Raw genomic sequence first — 15,663 nt, 5'->3', positions numbered from 1 at the left:
GGTGTGGATGTTTTGCCCCATAGTTTGGTATCATTGGCAAACTTGGCCAGTCCACTTCTGACTCCAATGTCCACATCATTAATGAAGATGTTGAACAATATGGATCCAGGGACAGAGCCTTGGGGGACCCCACTGGTCACAGGCCACCAGGATGTGTGACTGCCATCAATTACAACCCTTTGGGTCCAACCACAGAGCCAATTCCCCAACCAGTGGATCATGGTGGACTGAAGGCCACAATTGGCCAGTTTCACCAAGAGGTGATCATGGGATACCAAATCGAAGGCTTTTTTGAAGTCAAGATATATGACATCAATCTCTTCTCCCCTGTCCAGGTGATAGGTCACCTGGTCATAAAAGGAAATGAGACTGGTCAAGCAAGACCTACCCACAACAAACCCATGCCAGCTATCCCTCAGGATGTTGGCGTCAGCCAGTCCATTAAGGATGGCCTCTTTAATAAACTTTTCTAAGATCTTCCCCGGGATAGAAGTCAGGCTGATGGGCCTATAGTTAGCTGGATCCATTTTCCTCCCTTTCTTGAAGATCAGCACCACATTGGCCTTCTTCCAGTCTTCGGGCACTACACTGGAGCGCCAGGAGTTTTCAAAGATCCGTGCCAGGGGCTGGGCTATGACGCTGACCATCTCCGTGAGTACCCTGGGGTGTAGATTGTCAGGGCCAGCTGACTAGAAGGTATCCAGCCTCTCAAGGTGTTCCTTTATGAGGTCAGAATTTATGGAGGGCAAGGGATCATCCTCACCTGGACCTCCCTGTCCAGTAGCGGGCATGGGTGTCCCATGGGACTGATGAAAGACTGACGCAAAATACCCATTTAATAGGTACTAGGTAATAGGTTTAAGAAACTGTGTGATGGTATTGTTTTCTTTCCCTGAACATATAGCCTCTACTGGGGTTTTTTCACAAATTTAGAGAAGTTTATTTACCATAAGTTTGATGTGGAAATCCCTGCGGAGGCTGTGAAGACTATAAAAGAGAAGTTGAAAGCTCTGTGAACCAGTCAGTTGACTTCTGTTCTCACAGCTGAGATGATATTCAAATTCCTCTTCTTTTCTGGGGTTTGGACTGTTGCTTCAGGTAAACTTTATATTTTTTGGCTAAAACTTATAAAACTTTTGTTGACAAAACATCCTGCTGACCTGATGATTTATGGCTACAAAGAAATGTTTGCTCCAGTTTGGCTTCTCACTGACCATCCCAGATTAATATCTTCAGTAGCAAAGCACTACTGCTAGACAAACAACCATGTTGTCCATGGGGTGGGGCTGGCTTTTAATCCTCTCTTTCTTTACTGACACTTCCTACCTAGATTTCTTAATTAATTTACTTTCATATTAATTCTAAAAGAAGTACGTCCATTTGCTAGATGCTTGTGCATAGATTATTTTTAAAAATATTAAATGAAAATGGTTAACTGCTTAAAATGCTTTCCAACACCCCACCCAACTTGATTCCATCTTATGTTTTGGCTGAATTTATGGTTGCCAAATATTAAACTAGTTTTCTTCTAGTCAGGCTGGGATGACTGACTTAGACTACTGCCAGAAAAAGGTTCCAGTGGCAGTCTACCTGTAACAGAACTAAGCACTTGAGCATTTATTCTTCTGATTAGGTGGATTCTGTGCTTGTTGCGACTATGCTAGCAGCAATATGTGAACAAACTTGGATGTGTTTATACTACATTGCAGTTATGGGAGTGACTATGGCGTAAATATTCTGTATGTGAAGAAAATGTATCCTTGTCATATCAGTATGCATGGCAAAACCTTATTCCTGGTCAGCAACTGGCTGTAGACATAACCATACTGACTCAAGCCTGGTTAGGGAAGGAAATACTGTTGTTTGTGCCTGGTTTGCCTATATCTTACTTTGGGGAGCAGTGATATAAAGTAATGAAGTTAATTTTAGCTTCTATTCTAAGACAAGAATTGGTGCTAAATGAAGTAAGGCCCACCAGTCATGTTAATGGTACTTCAATGGGCCTTTGTTAATGGGAAGCCATTAATATTTTATGGAGTTTTTCAATATTGTGGCTTTTTGATTTTGAAAGATAACTTTTCACGATCATGTCTCATTCCAGCACGGGCATGGGGGGCCAGGCCTCCTGGTCAAGGACTCCTCAGAGGCCAAGATGTAATGTATGGACATTCCCTGTCCCTCCCACTACTAATTCTTAATATGTTTTATTCTGTGAGCTATCAGAAGTGCTCAAATTAAGATGCCTGCTGGTCCATGGACTATAGCTTAAATTACATATGAATTACATATAGAATAAATTACATATGAAGCATTTGCTCTACATCAATACATTTGTATGTAGACATTAAAGTGCAATTTTCAGCTTTACTAATTCAAGTCCAGTAGGATAGGGACTGGTAGCATCCAGAAATTGCTAATAAAGCAGCTGTTGCTCATTGGCTTTATGAGTCCTTGTTACAGATCCTATTGAACAAATGTTTGCATCACAAAATACATGAGCACTTGTTCTTGGGATCTGAACTGGCTGTCTCACTGGCAATCTTGCAAGAGGCAACTGAATAGTCTAGGGATATGTCTTATCTTAATGAGTGTCCCTGTTACTTTCAGCAGTTTAACATTTCAGTGAATTTCTCCAGGACTACTTTTTTCTGGAAAGTATGATGGTGAAGCATGCAACGAATTTTAGAAATTGTTGGGGAACATTTAGCATATTAATGTAATAGATTTTGAGATCTCTCTATTGCATGTGTTTCATGAATAAATGTAACAATCTTTGAATTATACCTTCTGGTCTCCCACAGGCTCTGTGCAGGTAATACCAAGCAAAGTCCAATCCACTAAAGAAGGAAAAAATGCTACTTTCCTTTGCCACCTGATTTCAAAGCATGATGTGCTTCAAGTCACCTGGCAAAAAGAGAATGGGAAGAAAGAAAACAACATAGCAACCTACAGCAAGATAAATGGTCACAAGATCCTGGATAACTATGCTGGCCACATAAACTTTACCCAGCGTGAGTTAAAAGTCTCTGCCATCACCTTTCATGCAGTCACCATGCAAGATGAGGGATGCTACAAATGCATCTTCAACACATTTCCCATGGGGTCCGTTTTTGGCAGGATGTGTCTCAAGGTCTACGGTAAGACATCGTCAGTATTCAGGGGACTTTTTTGAAACTCTAGCCATTCTCATGGAAAGAATGATGTTGATCTCTAGTTGCAACATTTGTTAAATCTCTCTATTCCTAAGGCAAATTTTTCCTAATTGTTCTTCCATCCTTCCTCATCAGCTGTACCTTTGATAGGGGGGAAGTAGTGTTTAATGGTTGTTTTTAATTTTGTTATCATTAAGAAAATAAAAAATCAGGAAATGGTGACTTTTGATATACAGCTTACTCAAAGTACCTGATAGGTTACCATTCTCTATTTTTCCAGCATTGAAGCTCTAGTTGTAGGAAGAAATTCCAACTGCACATTGCATTGAAAGCTGAGGACCTCTCCTCCCCAACATGGTACTTCTGTGCCACTGAAGTGTTTAAATTAAGCTTCTTCCTTAAGCTTAAATCTTGACATTCAACATTGAACATATCTGGAGGTGAATTATGGAGCAACAATTAAAAAACAGTGGATAGGTTGAGTTCAAGAAATTGGTAAGAAGGGAAGCAGAGGGAATTTCAAGATGCTGTTTTTACCCCGTGGTAGGTGACTAAGAATTCATCATAGAGATCAGCTTATGTTGGCTCAAAGAAATGAGTGGGGAAGAACACTGTGAGATGAGATGTCAGGTTTCATAATCAAACATAATAAAAGTCCTCAATTAAAATAGAGATTCTATAAAAAAGAAAGGGATGGGAGATTACCTGGAAATGAAATGAGAATGTGTCTTGTTAGAGTGTTTCAGTTTTAATGCTAGAAGATAGGCGGGATATGAGAAGGGTTTCAATATCCACTATTAGCAATTGTCGTTCTCACTGTCTTGGACACTCAAGTGGATTAAGTTGTGCTCTAAGGAGTATGAGCAGAAGGTATTTTCCACATTTACAGTTTCTCGGAATAACAGTATTGAGGCATAATGCAGCCTGTAGTGTTGTGGCAACTTTGCTCATCTGTTAATTCCAACACTTTCCAAAAAGAGCTCACATCGAAGTGACTAGAGCCCAGAGTTCAGGATAATCCTCTGAATTCTCATGTGATAAATTTCTTAAGCAACCATGGAGTGGATCATATAGCTAATCACAGGTGTCTAGGGACAGATATTGAGAATGAAATCTGAATTAAGGCATGATTAGATCCTAAATCAAAATTGACAAATTACAGAAAGAATTTAAATGTAGTAGTCTGGGTAGTAGAAGGGACACACTTTGTTTTGTTTTGCTTAAAATAAATCATTTATAACAAAGAAAAACATTTTGTACAAACATGCATCCTGCAATGCAGACGTATAGCTTTTGCCATTAACATTTAAAGCAAGAAAAGAATTTTCCCAAGGCAACCAAAATCCTTGCTATTATGATTCCTCCTGGCCTTGAGCAAACTTCTTAAAAATATTTTTCTACCAATACACATGCTTTTTGGAGCAGCCATTTCTGTTTCTTGACTCCAACCCTATGCAATAATCTTCACAAGCATATCCGTAGTTGACAGACATTATTGCTTGCAGTTTCTGTGAGTCTTCCAAAGGTTTCACTCTTACTTTTAAAGAATCAGAGGTGAAGCTCTACTGGCATGAATTTAGATTTTGTTGGTCACAGAGGGTGCCTGTATACATGTGGGGAGGCTGCTCCATGCTGTAATTTCAGCGTGTCAGAGCAGACTCAATTAATTAAGTCTGCTTAATTAATTAATTGAGTCCCTGGAGAGTGCTAAATACTGCTCTCCATTTGGCCTCTGTGTCTTGTATATTAACATCCCCGTACATCAAAATGGCAGAGGGGGCACTTCAGGTAAAGCTTGTTGAACAAGCTTCAGTTAAAGCACCCCCACCACCGTTTTGAAGCATGGGGATGCTGATACACAAGACACTGCAGGCACTTTAATTAAAGCAGCTCTCAGAGCCACTCTAATTAAAGCACCCCCACCTTCCTCTGTCCCACTACCAGAGCATGTATAAAAACACGCAGAGATCCCATTCCTTAATGGAATACAACCTGAACGCTGTAATAACCACCTTTTACGAGGATTACGCATCTCTCAGCTCTTGCTTCTAGTGTATTTTATTGATATACAAAACCAAAGTAAATTACACTGGGTTCTGTGTATGTCTGTCCAGGGCTTTAGTTTTTTTTCAAATATCCTACTGTGTTTATATCAAATACATTGAGAAATAAAATGCATTGAGAATAAATAAATAATCAAAGCATTTCTTAATTAAATGAATAACCTTATGAAACTTAGCATATCAGACCAGATATTGTACTCCATTTGGTGGTATTTGGTACCAGATGTTTCTGCAGGAAGATATACATCCTTTTTCTGACTTGCATCTGACAAAGTAAATTGTTCTCTATGCCTCTTTGAATCAGGTACTTTCTAAGGTACCACCCAACCCTACCTTCAGCCAGAGGAGGCTTAGTTCTTCATGTAGCCTGTAAAGCAGTTAGGAATCCCATACAATGAGATACAGCCGTATTATAAAAAGGTATGGAGAATTTCCTAATGTAAGGGAATAAGCATTATTCTTGTTGGTGGGACTTTACTGTTATGCCTACACTGCAATCCAAAGGTGCATTTGCACCTTGTATACACATCCCCAATCTAGCTGTAAGCAAGTTACCCCAAGAATAGGATAGCTGAAACAGCATGAGATCCGGTGGGAACCTTGGGCAAATACTCAGATACCTAGTCTTTGCTGGCACAGTTACCCTGTTACCAATACCCATGCTAGCTCAGTGGCAGACACACTCTTTGTATTGCAGTGTAGACCTACCTTGAATTGCTCATTTGCCTACCCTGTAAGGGCAGAGGCAGGCTTACCTTTTGCAGCCTTCATAATACACTGGACGCTTGCCCTGCCCATTTCAATCTAGTGAGCACACAATGTGGATTTTCCCTTAGGAGCATTGATACATAACGTGTACCAACTCTTTTCACTTGTCACAGTGTGTGGCCTCCTAGAATGCTGCTTATGCACATATTTCACAGGGCAATCAGGTTAAATTTTTTCTCTCCAGATTGCACATTGATGGCATTCTTCCATATGTACTTCTCCAAGCTTCTTGCACCTCAGTGACATTCTGATAATTCCAGTACCATTTCAAAGCTTTCTTCTGCTGTTCTAACAACAGAAATACCTTCCCCAACATTGCTAACTGTACTGAATGAAGGAGACAGTTGACAATGGTACTGTCAATGTGGGTCTATATTCCTAAACACTAAAATGTGTATATGTATGTGTGTGTGTATAAAATAAATACCTTATGACCCTTCCTCTAATAATAATTCAGGATTCTTAACCTCTTAAAATCTAGCAGAGTTCCCCGTTTCATCTGGTCACCCTGCCAAGTTCAGGAAAAAATTCTCTCCACCCCCTTCGCACATTTTTGCCCAGTGCATGTTTGGTCATATTTATTCTGTTTTTATTTTCACCTTCCTCTAATGGATCCGAAATTGTTCAGGACAAGGGTGGATACATGCTTTGAGATATAAGATATTCTCTTTCTTAAATTCCTGGCTGCTGCCTTGCTCATATACTCTGGGTCATATTTCTTATTAACTTTAGGACTGGAAAAGAAATGTCATTCTCATCAGATTGTCAGCGATCTTGGGTGGGGAGGGAGGAAGGGAGGTGGTGGTTGCCTTCCTCTGCTGTGTGGACCCTCTGCTACGATAACCTGAATATATCTCACCTAAACAATTTTCTGCCATGTCATGGACTGGGTTTGTAGGTGGTAACTTGGGTCTATTCTTTTCTTAGCCTCTGGCCCACTTCAGCTTAGTTTTGTGTAGGCTGAAATGGTTTGGTCTAATTTAAGTATTTGGGCTTGAAATGAGATTTTTGGGTAAAACTTAATGACCTGGGATAAACAAGAAGTCAGATGAGATAATCTGTTGATCCCTTCTGGCCATAAATGATATATAGTTACAAAATGAGCTTACTCTTTGGAAACTTAAATGGGAAATGTTCTGAAATGTTTACACTAGCTTTTATCCTATATTTTCACCCAATGATATCACCAAATGAAACATTTTCAATCCCTCTGACCCATTTTAACTACAAAATAATTTAATTTGTACTGTGAATGCTTTAAATTGTGCGTTTATTTTTGCTTAATTATTCTGGCACAATCTCAAAGGTACTTTAGGGCATGTCCTGAATGGGCCATTTTTGCATATGCTTCAGGCATAGAAATACTCCAGTGAGGCCAGTCCAGGGTTGTCTGCAAGAGCCAGATACCAGCACCAGGAGACTAGCCTGCAGTGGCCTCACTGGTATGTTTTGAGGTTTGGCGCATGGAAGTGCATGGGATAGAATTGGCAATGGCCCACGTGGGACATTTTGCCACTGCAATACAGGCATATCCTTAAATTCCTGATTTAGACAGGCTTCTGATACATATGATCAGAAGTGTGGGGAGGGGAAGGTGTTTTAATTAGCATGGTCTCTGGGTAGCCACTCTAATTGGAATGCCTTACCGTCACATATATTAAGCCCCCACGTGTCTAAAAATGACCGTGGGACACTTTATTTAAACCTCATTCAACAAGGCTTAGTTAAAGTGCCCTGCAGCCATTTTAAAACACCCAGGAGCTTAATACACGTGACACTGCAGCATTCGAATTAGAACGCCAGTGAGCATGTATAGAGGCAGCCCTAAATTCCTATTTTGACTATGGGAGTAACTTGTGCTAAACCAAATAGAGGATTCCTACTGTCTGAGAATGCGATGCAAGAATTCACCCCAAAGACTGTCTGAACCCCTCAGTCACTTACACCAAGATTCAACTGCAAAAATTTCTGCTTGAAGGAAAATCATTATCTGCTTACCCTAGAGAGGAGGAAGGGATAACTGGGGATTCTCAGGGAGATTACATGGCAGTTGTTGACAAGCTTTTACAGTCTTCATATTCCATGGGAGGGTTATTCTGGCATTGGCACCATAACTAGTTTATAGTTGTTCAAGGGAACTGAAACCACAGCTAGTATTGTATACCACACACAAGGCCTAGCAACCACACACTGTGGAAATTTTAGAGTGTTGCTCCTTTGTACTTCTGAATTCAAGATCTTTCCAAAGAATAAATGCCAGATACTGAAGCTGGAACCTGAGAGAAAGGCAATGTTTGTTACAGTGATGGGGACTGGCCAGTTGACAGGATCCTTTATGAGTGTATTTATGTGTATCCAGATATGTTCTGAATAATATAATGGAGATCTCAAAGGAAGGTGGATAAATACTGACACTGTTTCCTAGATTTCCTAGACATCAGGGCTGGAAGGGACTTCAGGAGATCATCGAGTCCAGCCCCCGGCCCAAAGGGCAGGAAGTCAGCTGGGGTCATAGGATCCCAGCAAGATAAGCATCCAATTTACTCTTGAAGGTGTTCAGTGTAGGTGCTTGAACCACCTCCGATGGCAGGCTGTTCCAGACCTTGGGGGCTCGGACAGTAAAGAAATTCTTCCTTATGTCCAGCCTGAAACGGTCTTGCAGGAGTTTTTGACCGTTTGACCTAGTCATCCCTTGGGGGATGGGGAAACTGAGGCTCAGGAAGACTTATGTGCCAAACCTCATACGGTGAGTCAGGGGCAGAGCAAATTCTGGCTCTCTTCTATAAACATTAGATACCAGTGCCACTCTTAGCCTCCCACTGACATTACTGGGATCGTGGTCAAGCCCTTTAAAATAAAGAACATTGAAAGTAAAGAAATTTGAGCGGCTTCATTTAATATCTAAAACCAGAGACATAACCAATGAATAAGGATAGATTCAATATAAGATTCAGATGTCTGTCTACCAGGAGAGCTGTTTTGGGGCAGAACTGGTGAATTTGGCTGTATAAAACGTCAGGCTTAAAACTTTTAACCAAAAATCTAACAGGGGTGGGGAAATACAGCCCACTGTAAAGAGCAGGGTTGTGAGAGTTGAGAAATATGAATTTCCACGTTGTCACAGTTTCACTGCATGATGGGGCAATTTTGATCATTTCTCTGAGCCTTCCGTCAGAGTTTCGTCTACAAAAAGCAGTGATGTCTCACTTGAACAGTGTGAAGTATTAATAGCCAGTCATGTGAGTTATTTTTCACTGATGTTCTGTAAATGAACCTCCCAGTGGAAACACCTGCCCATGTGACCCTGAAAAGATTTTACTCACTGTTTCTTTTTTGTCAGTTTCAATAATATTTGAGGCCAATGTCGTAGGCGGTGATAATCAAAACCATATTTTTGTGCATCCCGTGAGTAAAAGAAGAAGTTCAAGGAGTGATTTGCTAATTGAAACTTAACGTTCTTTGTGTAATCACTCCTCTCTCAATTTCCAAACTCAGATGGGAGATTTTTTGAAGTTCCAACTGAAATCCCCAAGACTGCTTTTACTGCAGTGTTAAGAGGAAGCAGTATTGTAATTCATCAGTCCTTGAAGTTAGATAATATTGTGTTTCTATCTGGTTGGGAAAAGAGAAGTGAGAAGTTTCTGATGAGATCTCAAATGCAGGTGCAACCATAATAAACACATTGTCTGGGGTATAACATAGAACTTCAATGTGCTTTAGGATTATTGTAGAAACTAGAAATCAGAGACCTCCTGAAAGAAAACCCTAAACTGACATTATTTATTTATTGTTTTTCCTAAGTCTGGAGTGGCTGTAGCTTCTCTGAAGTTAAGGTTGGTACATGGTGTCTTATTTTTGGCTTGGAAAATTAGCTAGGGCTATGGGAAGTTACTTAATGGTTCAGGAGAGATGTGGATGTCAAACTGATAGATGCCACTTATTATCCTTCAATTTTGTTTTGACTTTCAGCTGATTTGACTTTCAGCTTTTATCCATCCTGGGTTTTTAATTTTTTATATATATATTTATTTATTTATTAAAAGAAATATCCTGCTCAGGAATGGAGCCCCAAAGGTCTCCTGGATCCTGTCCAGCCACCTTCAGCAGAAACCATTTACCTGCACAGTGGAAAAAGAGATGCTTTGATAGAACACACAAATATTAGTGAACCAACAAAATCCAAAATCCTTTTTGTATCAAGCAAAAGACAAAACTATAGTTGCCATTTTTAAGACTCGGGGAGCATCCAAGGAAACTAATATTTTATTGCAAGTATCTAGACTTATTGATCCATATGTAGACCCAGGTCCTGCCAAGACGTACACAGATGCTTAATTTAACTTACATGTATGGTATTATGAAGTCCAACTCACCAAAGTACAGTTGTATGTCTGGGTAAATCTTGGCGTGATTAGGGCACCTAAGGAAGTGGTGATATTTGCATGACCCAAGCATGTGTTGAAGTTAATGGGAGCTTCTGGATGCTCAGCACGTGGGAAAATGAGACCGACACTTTAGTTCTTAAGGGTGTGTATTTAGATACCTAACTTAAGGAACCACTCCTTTATACATGTTGTCCTTAATTTTGTAACTCAAAATATAAGCACACTTTACAACTATATAAAGGAAAAAACCCCATGGGAGTGCATGAATTACATATGCTCATTTACTTCAGTTGCACAACAATATAAATATGTAACCAATAATGTTACTGTGATTTGATTAAAAATGATCTGTATGGGGAAACTTGCATTGTTCCTGTTTTACTTTATTAGTTTCCTGGGTCAGCCCTAGGGCTCTTAGGTCAGCACCTACCATCTGCTAGTAAAATTATACAAAAACAAAAAAGAAAAGTAATAGACATCTGCCTTGCTGAAGTTGCTTACTCATTTTAGTTACCTGGTTTCTTACTTCCCACATATGTTACTTTTTATCTTTTAACCCACTCATTCTTGCTTATGTCAAGCTATGATAATCTACTGCAGCTCCCATGCTTTTACTTCCCCATGTCTGTTTTTATGGAGTTCTTCATTTTTGTTCCAATATTGTGAAAGCCTGTATTACCATGCCAAGTGTCCTGGTTGGCTGAGATGGCAGACAGCACTGGAAAGTAAAATTAATAGAAGCCTTGTCTTCATGACTTAGCAAGAAACAGGCACCAAGATTCTCTTTTCACCAAGAGATTCACCAAGATACTTGCTACAGTTCTTCACTGAAATAGCTGGAGGTATTGATTAATGAGCTTATCTTGTGTTTTACAGCAATATCAGAACCCAGAGTGGAGTCCAAGCTTGTGTCCAACCCTGACAAGGCTGGGGAGAAGCTGCTGGAGATGAACTGCTCAGTAACAGGGAAACCAACCCCAAAAGTCTCCTGGATCCTGTCCAGCAACCTTCAGCAGAAACCAAGAGAGTATTTTATCAAACATGCTAACCAGACTGTGACTGCTATAAGCAGCTTCACGCACGTCCCCTCCAAGATACTCTTGGAGGAATCTCTCACCTGTGAGATCCAACATCCATCTCTGAACATTACCCTAGCCCTGCCCAAGGACAGTTTGAAACAGAGTGAGTATAGGATTTGTTTTGTGGAGGAGGAGGGAGCTATATCCTGTGGTACGAAATAAACAAAAGTGTTTCTGAGACGATGCAGAGTAGGAGGTCCTGGACTAGTTGTCAAACAAGAGCTCCTTTAGCACAGCTGAGAGAAAGATAAAGTTTCTCATGCAAAGGAGAAGGGGATGCTTTGGGACAGCTAAGAGAACAAGAAGTGAGTGTGTATATCGTGAGGGACAAAATATGGCTGGTGATGCCCCTCACTTGGAACAGGCCAAAGCACAATGTGTTATGGACTGAAGGCTACATTAAGATCCTGGTGACAGACAGCTTGTTTGGCAGTACAGCTGCACCTGGTCCTTTCCTCCTTCTGGAGTTTGGCAAAGCTGACTGCAGCTGTTGATGTAGCTTTAGCCCTTCTCTTAAGGTTTGTTGATTCTTTTGCAGGTCAAGGTCTTCATGAACCAAAGGTTAGAGACATACCCATCTATGTGTCCACTGCTTTGGTTCTCTTGCTTCTTCTCGGCTGCCTCTGCTGGAGATGGCAACATCGAACAAACGAAAATCAATATCTGTGCTGGGTGAGCCCTTCCAGAACTATGTTACCAGGGGACCATGGAAATTAGGGGCACCACCTCTGAACTGGAACTTCCTAGAACTTAAACGCCGGAGGCTGGAAGTGGGAGAGGAACAGTGGAAAAACTATGGTCAGACCCTGCTCACTGTCCCTTTCGGCATCCACTTTCTGCCACAGGATAGTGGGCATGACGGACCTATGGTCTGACCCAGTAAATGGCTGGTCTTATGTATGGGCTATTCTTATAAATAAGCCCATGACTGATGTGCAGTGGACCCCAAGATTAAACACCAGATTTATTAAGAGTTACTGAATAACTTCTCAGTGCTGTTACATCTTGTCTGGAAATAGAAAAATGCAAGTTCTTTGCTGATCCTGATTGACTTCCATTTATATTTTCAAAACTTTATATAAAGGAGGGTGGGCATCATTAATATTATCTTGGATAAAAAAACAGAGGCACTAGGACACAAAGTGATTAGCTCATATCTAACTCCCTCCCTGGGAGGAAAACAAGTTGCAGCAATGTTTGCAAAAACAGAAATTAAATATGATATGTCCAGCAGTCTGGGTCTTGGACAGCTCTCAGTATCAGACTATAGTGAACCTTTGCTGGAAAGTATTTGCTCTGAAAACAGCACAGCATTCTATAAAAAGCAGTGCTGTGCAAAGTCACCACAACTGAATTGGTTAATGGAGGCTCTTCTACTGCCTCTCCACAATCCTCTCTAAGTCAAAGCTGGGTTCCCTTGATCATACTGTGAGGAAGAAATTTATCCTTCGTCCTCTGATATAGACAGGAGCAGTAATTTAGCCTCTGAGAAGTCTGGAGCTCTCCTTCCACCCTAAAATAATTCACCCTTTTATTTGCTTAAAAACGATGTCTTTTTCTTTTGCTAGGTACTTCCCATCAGCACCAGAGATAAGAAGTCTATATGGCACACAGACCATGGTCAGCCATGCCCTACCACACTTTCTGCCTCTAAAGACTTACTAGATAGCTGACTGCTTGTTGTGTATAATATAGGAGAACTTTGCCTATCTATAGTGAAGTAGGAGCATTCACCCATAATTTGACTTTTCCTGGGACTTTTGTGTCGTTCATACTCCTTTACTACATTTTTTATGAAGAATGAAGCAAAATGAGATGTTTTAAATATCTATTTATTTTTATACATGGGCCAATACATTCAATTTTATATAGAAATGAAGTTATTTATTAAATTTTAGTTGCACAGCCACATACAATAAAAGGCAAGATTTGTATTTTCTATAATCTTTTTATTAAGACTTCTTGGTTATTGCTTATTGCACAAACTGCTACCCTTTTCTAAAATTCAAATATGTGTTGTATTTTGTGAAGCTAGGAATCTTAAATCACATGGAAGAAGGGTATCTCAAAAATGTGTACATACTTCAGTCATAATGTGACAGGGTGACTGAAGCACTGCCATGGGAACACCAAGGGGGAAGTAAAAGGGACAAACTTACCTCAAGAAACAGAAGAAGCCACGGCAAGCTGGGACAAGGAAAACACTGTGCTCCGGATCATTGGGGAGTCAGCTGGGGCCATGGCAGATCAAAGGCTGCCACAGCAAACTCAAACACCAGGATTTGAACCTGGGAGGGAGAAAACAGTGCAGCAAAAGAAAAGACCACACCAGGGAGCAAAAGAAGAATAACTGCGTCAGATGGGCAGTGAATAGGGGGCTGCCATTGCAGACCCAGCTAGAAAGAGGGGGATTTAAGAGATGCTGAGAAAGCATCCAGGGTCAGAGGAGAACAAAAAGACAGCAAAGAACAAGAGAGGAGAACTGAAAGCAGATGGGAGGAGAAGGTCCGGAGCCTAAGGGAAGACTTTAGCCCCTACCTGGTGAGACCCGGTGAGGAACTTGATCTGACAGGGAGAGCTAATTGACCAGTGAATCCAATACCAGTGGATAAAGAGAACCACTTTGGGGAGCTGGAGAAGGAAGAAGGTACGGACGGAACTACTCCCCGGGAGGGTAGTAGGAAGAGAGAGTTGGCCCCAGTCCCAGGAGGACAACAGGGGACCAAAAGAGAGAAATAGCTGCCTTGGGACCCATGCAGGGAAGAATGGGGCAAGCAGCCAATTAGCCAAAGCCTCAGGCAAGGGTCCTTGAAGTGAGAGTGGGAACCTTGACCTAAGAGGCACATAACAATGCCCAGAACATCAGGTGTGGTGAGGGCAGGGTATGGGGACAGTGGAGCCCTGCAAAGAGCCGTCAACATCCTGAGTTTATGACAAATATCTGGTGTCTCCCAAGAGTGTCTAGACATATCTCCCATAACTCCAAAGGCGTGACAGGTGGTCTTTCCTACGACAAGACACTACCATTCCAATCGGGAGACAACATGGCTCTGAGCAGTGTGACATCAACCTCTTACTCATAAGAATGAGAAGTTCCAATGATAGACCTTCAGTGAGCTGCCTCCTATCAGTCAGTCTAGTTATAAATGTATGGGAAGTGTTTCTGTCATTAGATCAAGAAAATAAAGTTTTGAAAAGGTACTGAAAATTTGTGAGTTCATTGAGCTTGGAGATGTGAACATGGAAGAACACTGCCAATGTGCTAGACCACTGCAAGTTGGAGAGAGAAAACTGAACTTGATGGCCCTGTGAAAAACATGTGTCAGTGGTGTTCCAGAAGGCCGCACACTGAGATAAGTGAACAAAAATGCTGAAGAATTGTTAACTATGTACGCTTGCTCCACAGAGAAATCCAAATGGCTGCATTATCACAAGATTCAAATGAGCAGGACAAGGGTCCAGCTCATTAAGAATGCTGTGAAGAGGAGACGCTGCCACTTCTTTCACAGGGTAGGCAAATGAGTTATCTAGGACAGGGCTGTCTGACTTTGGCACGCTGGGGAAAAGAGTTGCACCCCTGGAATCCCCCATACCTACTATACCAGATGCACATGGTCCCCCTCCATCACCAAATGATGGAGGAAGCCCCTGGTCCTCCCATCTCCCCCTACCACACAGACTGTGCAGGTGCACAGACCCCCAGATCCTTCCTCACTGCATGCCAATACAAGAGGCAGATGTTGGGGCCCACAGGCCACCAGCTGGACACCCCTGATGTAGAGCAATGTTTATTCTCGAACAGTTAAAGTCTACACTGCAATATGAAAGGTATGACTGGGGGTCACCTTAACCAGAGCAGTTATGTGACCCAGACCAAAGGTTCAATTCTGTGAGTGGTTTTTGTAAAGTGCAGGTATATTTTCTGAGAGACCCTCTACACTGACCTTGAATTAATTGGGAATTAATACTGCTTTAGGAGGTGTTGGATTTACATTGACATAAAAATAGCAGTGAGGGGAGTGAGCAATGCAACAGACACTAGAGACGTGTGTAATAAGCTGCTGCAAGATGTAGGAACTTCAATCAACCACTAAGGCTAAGGACAGACATTACACATAAAATGGGTTTGAGTGACCAGAAACTGGTGTAAACCTGTAACAGAATAGATGTTCAGTGCACATAAACCCATTTCAAAATGGCTGAAACTGGTTTGAGA

General features: G+C 41.3%; 1 protein-coding gene across 1 annotated transcript; it reads left to right on the top strand.

Moving 5' to 3' along the window:
* The first annotated feature begins 1,035 nt into the window (after positions 1-1,035).
* LOC149874190 (OX-2 membrane glycoprotein-like) lies at positions 1,036-13,351 on the top strand. Its single transcript, XM_090031594.1, has 5 exons — positions 1,036-1,098; positions 2,802-3,137; positions 11,245-11,550; positions 11,986-12,119; positions 13,016-13,351. Exons 1-5 carry the CDS (start codon positions 1,050-1,052, stop codon positions 13,118-13,120), a joined length of 930 nt encoding a protein of 309 aa, XP_089887720.1. The 5' UTR covers positions 1,036-1,049; the 3' UTR covers positions 13,121-13,351.
* The last annotated feature ends 2,312 nt before the right edge of the window (positions 13,352-15,663 follow it).

This window comes from Crocodylus siamensis, chromosome 1, assembly GCF_052110815.1.
Source record: "Crocodylus siamensis isolate JL-2025a chromosome 1, ASM5211081v1, whole genome shotgun sequence".
In the NCBI taxonomy this organism is placed as follows: domain Eukaryota; kingdom Metazoa; phylum Chordata; order Crocodylia; family Crocodylidae; genus Crocodylus; species Crocodylus siamensis.
Note: the sequence above shows the minus strand (reverse complement) of the source record. Positions and strands in the feature narration are given on the sequence as shown.

Excerpts from the sequence above, each read along its gene's own strand:
- LOC149874190 (XM_090031594.1), top strand. The coding sequence starts at position 1,050 with ATGATATTCAAATTCCTCTTCTTTTCTGGGGTTTGGACTGTTGCTTCA. Across the intron at positions 1,099-2,801 it reads GGTTTGGACTGTTGCTTCAG|GCTCTGTGCAGGTAATACCA; the intron begins GTAAACTTTATA and ends GGTCTCCCACAG. Across the intron at positions 11,551-11,985 it reads CAAGGACAGTTTGAAACAGA|GTCAAGGTCTTCATGAACCA; the intron begins GTGAGTATAGGA and ends ATTCTTTTGCAG.